Source organism: Cyprinodon variegatus, unplaced genomic scaffold, assembly GCF_000732505.1.
Source record: "Cyprinodon variegatus isolate N-32 unplaced genomic scaffold, C_variegatus-1.0 Scaffold608, whole genome shotgun sequence".
NCBI classification, from domain to species: Eukaryota; Metazoa; Chordata; class Actinopteri; order Cyprinodontiformes; family Cyprinodontidae; genus Cyprinodon; species Cyprinodon variegatus.
The window spans coordinates 212,982-221,525 of NW_015151061.1; the positions used below are offsets into that span (position 1 = coordinate 212,982).

The window sequence follows — 8,544 nt, forward strand, 5'->3', positions numbered from 1 at the left end:
AAAAAAAAAAGGAGGCAGAAAAATAAGTGTAAAATTCTGATCCTGACATTTTGCATTAAATATCTAATCCTATTTTATAGAGGCAGATGAAGCCAGCTACGAGAGGAATGTGAAACCATGATTAGTTTTATAAAAAGCAGCCTCAGATATAAACAAACTAATTTTAAGAAATTTGAGGCAAACTATCAGCTTTCTGATGAAGAAGTTTAAGGTTGGAGGATCAGTCGTCATTCAGAAGGATTCAGGACATGACGTCTGCAGCACACAAAACTGATCAATACTGTTCCCACTAGTTTTTTTTTCTGAACAGTGACTGTCAATCGCTTGCTTTTGGATAACAATTTGTGAACAGAAGTGCAGCAAATAACTCCTCCAAAGGATGTTTAATAATGAAAATGAACAGACTGGTCCAAAATTATTACACTGAGGAATCTAGCTTGTGTTTTTTGGGGGTCTAAAGTTTGTGTCTAGTGAAGGAAAAGTGGGAGCTAGAGTCAGTCTTATGTTGTGCCAAGCTTCCTGTGCGAGTCTGCTGCTGATCCAAAAAAGTCAAAGAGATTAATTCTTTTTCAAGAGGAACATTTTCCAGAAATCAAGGAACAATTATGGGATAATCCATGCATTTTCCCCGCATGATGAAGCATGGTGTCACAAGCAAAGTGGCTCAGAGGCTGATTGAAGAGTTTGAAATGAGAACCTGTAGCCAATTTTCTTTCATAAGCAATGAAAAAGAATAAGCATTTCAAACCTGTTTGTTACGTGATCGATGAGGTGCTGTTTGAACATTAGGCTCCACTTTTTAATGATATTGAGCAGAGTACTCTTCATCCGGCTGCCATCCACCCTCATCCATCCATGGAAGACATGCACTGCCTCCAGGCCCTGGACCTCCTCATACAGATTCTCATAACTACAGGGAAACAGATTTTATTTTACTTGCAGATGCATTTAATCAAAGAGAAATAAATTTTTATTATTATTTTTCCTTCCCACCTACCCATCTATCTGTTCTTTTAAGCTTTCTAGAGTGGGTATACCATCATGGGCTCCACTGTCAGAGAAAACCTCTATGTCAGGGCTTGTGGGATCGTGGCCATACTCCAGGAACTGACGCATGAATTCTTTTCTATCCTCCACGTACAGGTAGCTGTAACACTCCAGCGAGCGGTAAAAGTTGCAGGCGAATTTCATGGCAGCCTTCACACGTTCCATCAGGAGGCGCCGGCTGTCTGCCAGGTCAGCCATGCCTTCCATGTCAGGCTAAGAGGAAAAAATAGATGTTAAAGGCAAAGGCAGGATGAATGGAGGAGATTCATGTCTCTATCTGTTGGGGATCCGTCCAGCCAGCTTTACCTGGTAGTGGGGGGAGGGGCTGTGCTGGGCGACCCGAGGGACCAACGAAGACATTTTGAAGACGTCGTTGATGAGGCTCTCCACCACCTCAAACAAACTATCCGAATCCTCCAGCTCCAGAGAGGGGGAAAAGACCAAGGCAGAAGCCTGTAGATCTAGTCGAGTTTCAAAGAGAGGGGCCATGCCACTTCTCTGATCTGTGGGGAGAATAAAAAACATGGAGCATATTACTGCTTTGCATATTAATGGGAATTCACCAGTGATTAGAAACTGGAGATAACTATTATAGAGGCAGTTACTGTATAATGCAAAATATTGGTTCGATCATTTAGAATTTTAACAGTTTAGACATTTTACAATTTAATATCTAGAATTTGTAACTTTTTACAGGGCTGCATGTTGGAGCACTGGGTAGCACTGTTGCCTTGCAGCAAGAAGGTTCTGGGGCCCGGGGTCTTTCTGCATGGAGTTTACTTGTTCTCCTTGTGCTTGCATGGTTTTTTTCCGGGTACTGCGGCTTCCTCCCACAATCCAAAAACATGACTGTTAGTTTAATTGGCTTCTCTAGATTGTGCTTAGGTGTGAGTGTGTGTCTGCATGGTTGTGTGTCTTTGTGTTTCTCTGTGTTGCCCTGTGACCGACTGGTGACCTGTTCAGGGTCTAGTCCACCTCTCGCCCATAGACTAGGCGGAAGAAAATGGATGGATGGTTGATCTTTCAACAAGTTTAAACATGTAACAGGAAAGAGGTGCGAGAGCTACACTGCAGAAAATTACACTTATTTATTGTATATACAAGTAACTTTTGCAAATACATTTTTCTTCAAATAAGTGAATTTTTTTTCTTGATTGAGGATGTTGCCAAGGGAACAAGACAATTTACATTTATTATTATTAAAAAAAAAAACAATTGCATTGTCTTATTTCAGGGGCATAAAACCTAATTATCTTATTTTAAGTGGGAAAATACAATGATTACAATAAAATGATTTTATCCTTGTCTCCCTTTTACCTCCTCTTTCTTTCATCTTTTCTCCTTTTTCCTGTTTTACCTTTCCTGCTCTACTTACTTTGCAGTGTCCATATAATCTGAAACACTCCCTGCATGAATTAAAATAAATCTATTTATTTAAGCAGAAATCAAGAGGAACACTATGGCGATAGCCGTATTGCTCCACTTGTGAAAGTAAAATCTGCTGGGCCCTTTTGGGGCATCAAGACATTTATTCCTATTGCCACATTGCCAGACAGGACAATGTTAAAAAAAAATAAAATAAGGGTAAAAATACTAATTCCAAAGGGAAATCCTCTTATTTACCTCCTCAACTTAATGTTAAATACTCTTATTTTAGTAATTTCTTTACTAATTTTAAGGTAAGTTTTGCAGTGTTGACAGCTTGCCTGTTTGTGAGTGACCAAATACTTATCTTATTTCACAATAATTGACAAAAAAAACTCTCTGTAAAATGTCTATAATGTGATTGCCTGGATGTATTTTCCCATGATGCTTCTCATAGGTGAAGTGCACCTATGATGGATTTTACAGCCCTCTCTCATCTTTCTAAGGAGGAGAATTTGCATCAGTGGCTGACGAAATACCTTTTTTGCCCGACTGTATGTTAATGTGTTAAGGTTAAAGCATACAGGCCGAATTGCTTTTTCATCACCTTCTCTTTACTCCTAACTAAGAGAAGAGAGAACTCCCCATATGCAGAATCGGAAATAATTTTAGATTTCGGTCAAAATAATTATTTCTTGTTTTATTGCAGAAAATCATTCAGTTCTATCTTTTGCAACAAGAATCCGCTTCCATTCTTGGTGACTGAGTGAGATGTGACTCGTCTATTCCACAGTGGAAATGGCAATAAACCTGCAGCCATGGTAATTGAAATCCCCGGGGATAATTATGTTTCTTTTTATGGTCAAACTAGAAATTAAAGCTATTTTATTTTCATTAATTTCGGTAAATTCTTGGCAAATTGCAAATTATGTTTTGGATATGCTTTAAAGATTAAAAAAAGAGTACATGAGAGGATTTATTTTACTTATTTATTTATTTTTTTACATGAGAGGATTTATAACTAAACAGTCCAATTCGCAAACTGAATGAAGAAACGGAGATAATGAAAATGTTTTGGTTTTCATTTAGTAGCAGGAATGGATTTATGTGATTTAACAGCAAACCTGACCTTTATATAACATATCTGTTATGGTTGTCCCTTTTTGGACTTCTTTTTGAGTTTTCAGTTATTTATGTCATTCTGTTTTGTTGGTCATTGGTTTCTTTTCCATTTTGTGATATATTTGAAAGTGTGTTGCATCTTTAGAGTTACTCTCTGTTGCCCCCTTGTGCCAGTCTCCTCTCCTTTAGCTCCCTTCTAGTTACTTCTATCTACGTCTGCTTCATATTAAGCTCTGTAGTCCATGCTTTCTTCCATCTCCCATATATACTCCTCCGGAGTTCTCATTGCTGGTTTCTTGTTGTTGACTCCCCATGTGTTTGTTTACCCCTGACATCTCCTGGTTTTTGAATTTTGTTTCTGTTACTTTTTTGATTTCATTAAATTTGCAGGAACCCATCTCTGCCTCCTCATCTCTGCATTTGGGTTCTAAACCAACCTTCACCCAACTTAAACAATAAGACAATGTTATCACTATGATCTTATTATCTAAAGAAATATTTTTATTATTTTGAAATCCTTAGGCAGGTGCCCAGGGTAGATGTAGGCCTAACCCTACAGATTTATTTTTATAAAAAAATAAAAAAGCTGGTGTCTATATTCAAAAATGACTCAGGTAAAACACATCGTTTTGCCAGACAGGAAATAGCTTAATAAATCAATAACGATATTAAATAACAATTAAATTTTATTATTCAGGTGGGGTATAAGATGAATTTAGACTCGCTGAGCTATAAGTAATAGTCCCCCCCCCCCCCCCCGAAAAATAAAAACCTGGTGATACAGTTGAAAGAAAAGAAATGTTGAAATATAGGGTATAATAAATCAACTGGTTCCAAGTATTGATGCATGAAATGTTTTTCTGCAAGGGCATCATAACTCTAGATTTACTGTCTTTTGTTTACCATATCTAATCCATCAATTAGATTTTTAATGTTCATTGTTGCAAATCAATGAAAATACCCTTTATTCATCATTTATTTCATGCTGAAAGTCTTACAGAAGTTTAATTCCTAGAGTTTGAGCTTTAATATTTTTGCTTTCTACAATCCATCTGCTTTGCAATGATGCATCCTCTACACCTGCTTACCTACGCAGATGTTTACCACAACAGATAAATTTACTTTTTTTTTTTTTTTCTGGTCTCACCTTCAAACAAGCTGTTTCGATGTACTGTAGATTGATTTGGAGACTCCCAAACCGCCACTCTTTAATGAGGAGATTTTATTACTCTTTTACTATCTTGCTCACTATGTGGGGAGGCAAGATAAATATTGGATCTCATCCAGGCTTGTCATCAGTGGTTTAAAAAAACGAGTCTCTGTGTCATTTCATATCTATGCTCCTGTTGAAAAGAAGCTATAGATTCCTAATTAAAAGTTCCTAGAAACTGTGACTGACTTGAAGTAAAGTTTAAATCAAAGAAATGAGTTATATGCTGTGATTTTAAAGGAATCCTAAGGAGCACCGGTGAATATTCCTCTGGTCATTTTCTTTTTTTTTTTTTTTTTTTGTATAACAGCCAACCTCCCAATAAAAAAGAAAAACAGATCTCAGAATGAACTCAAATTTTAGACGGATGGACAGACTGCAATAGGTAGCGGTAATTCTGTTGCCTTCTATTCACTGGTGTCAATAGTACACACATTTGTTACTTAAGTAGAAGTATAGATACTGCAGTTTAAAAACACTCTGGTAAAAGTTGAAGTATCAACTTGACCTCTTTACTCAAGTAAAAGTGGTAAAGTATGTGCTTCAAAAACTACTTAAAGTATAAAAGTATAAAGTAACCTTTAAAAAAAACAGCCAGATGCCACTATTAAGAATTGAAAGCTCAATTTTTCGACTATTTTGAAAAATTCTTTGAAATAGGGCCAAGGATGAGGGAGGCCTTGTTGGTCTCCATCTCCCGATAAGCTCTCGCCTGTGTCCGACTTTTCAGACATTTCAACATCTTTTTCTGAATCCAACATTGTAGCATGGCAAAGATAATTCGCGTTTGCAGATTGAAGAACACCTGCTTGCTTCTGATGATTTCCTTTAGCTAACCAATGAGTGTTTGCGTTATATGACTCATCCAATTACACTAGTTTTCACTACATGTGGATGGAACCAATGATCTGCATTGGATGACGCAGATGACATGAAATAAATATCTATAGACATAAAACCGAAGCCAAGAGTAACGAGTAACGTTTGTTTTAAAAATGTAAGGAATAGAAAGTACAGATACTTGTGTGAAAAAGATAATGAGTAGAAGTCAGAAGTAGGAAGAGTAAACTATAGATACATAAAAGGTGTACTTAAGTAAAGTAACAAAGTATTTGTACTTCTTTACTTCACACCTCTGCTTTTATTGTTAAGAAAACAAGAACTTTTTACTCACTGAATAAATGTATTTAACAGCATGAGATGAGATTCTGTCACTGCACTAACAGAGGAATTCATTTTAAGGTTCTCTGTGTGTCTTGAAAAGAGGTGCCAACAAATTTGTCTCCATCTGTGCTTCAGAGACTTCTTGATCTTGACAGTTTTTTGTTTCTTTTCCATTTTCTTTTTTTTTTTTTTTTAAGGGAAAAGAACACACATCAAGAAAAGAGGCTTGGACACAGCAGCAATTTGCAAACACTCCAGCTCAATTTGAACCACATCTCCGTACATCTAAACTGGCTCACAAAACCCATGCCAGCAAGTGAGTTCCCCAGCTTTTGCATGTCCATAATCCGGCCAATAAAGGCGGACACCCAACTGACATCAAAGCCCCTGAGAACATGTTGCTAAAGAGCTGTCCCACTGAGTGCTGGCTGAGAGAGGCTGTAGAATCAGAGTAATGAGCAGCTCTGAATTCTCTCCTATTAATATTTGAGTTGGCAGCAGCATTCTGTTGGCATTTAGACAAGAGCAGTAACAGCCTCAGCATGACTGTGACACTCCTAATAACACAGGCATGCATTGCTTTTTAGATCTACAGTTCAAACAAGGTTCCTACCTGCACCTTAGAAAAATGACCTTTATTCACCACTATCTGAAACCAAATCAGACTAAAGTTTGACAATTAAATAAAATTGGAATTATGATTTATAAGATTTTCTTTTAAATATGAAGTTATTCAGATTAGTTTTTTGTACTGTCTTTCAAAATTGAGATTTTGCATACTTTGCTGAAGGTGAAAAAAGTATCTGCTCAAAAACTGCAAAATATCCTTGAACATCATAGAGATCTAAAGTCATTACATCACTTATAAAAGAGATAAAAAAACAATAGTATAACTCTTCTAAAGTGGCTAAAGTTAGTTAAATCTAAAGTGTAATGAGGCTGTATAAATACATGGTACTAAATGCAACTTATTAAGACAGAAACCTTACTCTAAAAGTAACATAAAAAACTTGAATTACAGTTTTCAAATTGGATTCTTTGAGACGGCCTCAGCAGATAGAGAAATTGCCATATTTTCTGTCTGAAGCCTTTGGGAGGAAGGCTGTCGAAACATTATGTAAAAAAAGAAAACGTTAAAAAAAAAATCCATTTTGGCTTTAGAGTACAGGGATGGCAATAACATGGTCATATCTGAGTGCTGGAGGGATGTGTTCGCTAAAAAACAGGCAGCTTAAGGAAAAAAAACTGAAGCCCTTTTTTATTGGAGGGACATTAAGTCATTTTATTGTGCTTTATAAGCTCTTCTATTGTTGCAACAGAATTGCACTCAAGTCTTTTCAGTTTTTAAGGTCCACACCTTTTTCTCAAAAAGAAAAGGGCCCGTTATTTGGGGCAGGGTTATGTGCTGAGCAGGTGGAAATGTTTAAACATTGTCTTAGAAAATTTAAAATTAACTTACATTTTGGGCACAAATGGGTGATCTGGAAAGAACAAAGACGCTAAGAAAGTGTCCGAATCACAAAATGATTTAGGGACCATCAGAAAACCCTGAGCTCAGCCCCATAGAAAGTTTTGGGAAAAAGTTTTAAATATGACAGCCTATAAACCTTACTACAGTACAGCTGTTTTTACAGGAAGAAAGAGATGCAATTCTAAAAAAAGAACACCTATAATGTTTGATCTCAGTACTTTTGAATAAAATTATTATTATTATGTATAAGGGGAGTCATTAAACATCTGCCCTTGAAGAAAAAAAATCCTTACAGGGTTATTTTTCTTTGGAAAATGAATTTCTATGACACTAAATAACACGATTGTTGTCTGGTCTATTTTCAGGCAGTTAGAAAAACAGTACATGTTTTTAATGCAGTGCTGGGCATTATCTGGTTTGAGCTTTGTTTGCTATTCATTATCCTACCAGTGTTGTCCAGGAAGAACTTGAGAGAGCAGTCGATGGAGCTGAAGAATCCATCTATAACCATGTCATCAATATATTCCACGTAGGCCTTCCATTCCTCGGAGGAAGGGTCCGCTCTGAGCAGCTCCTGATTGCTCTAAAACATAAAAAGCAGGACGATCTTTGTAAATCATTTAGAAACTGCATTAAAATGTAGTTCAAAGGGAATTCCAAGTCCCTGCTTGAAGATGTCTTTTTAAAATGATGAAACATTAGTGAAACCTTAGGAGAATTGAACATGTCTCAATCATCAGAGAAGTACCTTAAGCAGAAAGTGGATTTGTTCTCCGGAGGACTGCACCAAATTGTGAAACCGCTTCACCCTCTCAGCCCGGTCCTCCAGGCAAAGAAGAGCTTCCTTTTTGCCATCTTTTCTGTCAAACATGGGGACGGCCCAAGACCTCATGTACCTCTGTATCTCTGCTACATTCTCCTTTGCCCTTTTCAGCCTGCTCTCGAAATCACAGACAGCATCTCGGATGTCTTGGATATACTGCCAAACACCTGAAAGACAGGTCTGCATTAGAATCCTAAAACATATACAGTATTGTTTGTTTGTGAATTTTAAAGTCTTAAGAGTAAGGGCCTTGCAAAAACATCAAAATGTCCCACATTTTGTCACATTACAAAGTAAGTTAAGAATGTGTTATCAGGATATTCTGAAATAGGCCAAAAAGAA

At 36.9% G+C, this 8,544-nt stretch overlaps 1 protein-coding gene across 1 annotated transcript in view; it reads right to left on the reverse strand.

The window, feature by feature from the left end:
- dnah9 (dynein, axonemal, heavy chain 9) overlaps nucleotides 1–8,544 on the reverse strand; it is a 228,899-nt gene that overhangs the window by 192,175 nt on the left and 28,180 nt on the right. The window contains exons 15-19 of the mRNA XM_015392821.1: nucleotides 8,128–8,369; nucleotides 7,827–7,962; nucleotides 1,354–1,550; nucleotides 998–1,260; nucleotides 749–910 (exon numbers count right to left, since the gene is read on the reverse strand). Of these exons, the coding sequence (XP_015248307.1) occupies nucleotides 749–910; nucleotides 998–1,260; nucleotides 1,354–1,550; nucleotides 7,827–7,962; nucleotides 8,128–8,369 (1,000 nt within the window). The remainder of the gene's footprint in view (nucleotides 1–748; nucleotides 911–997; nucleotides 1,261–1,353; nucleotides 1,551–7,826; nucleotides 7,963–8,127; nucleotides 8,370–8,544) is intronic.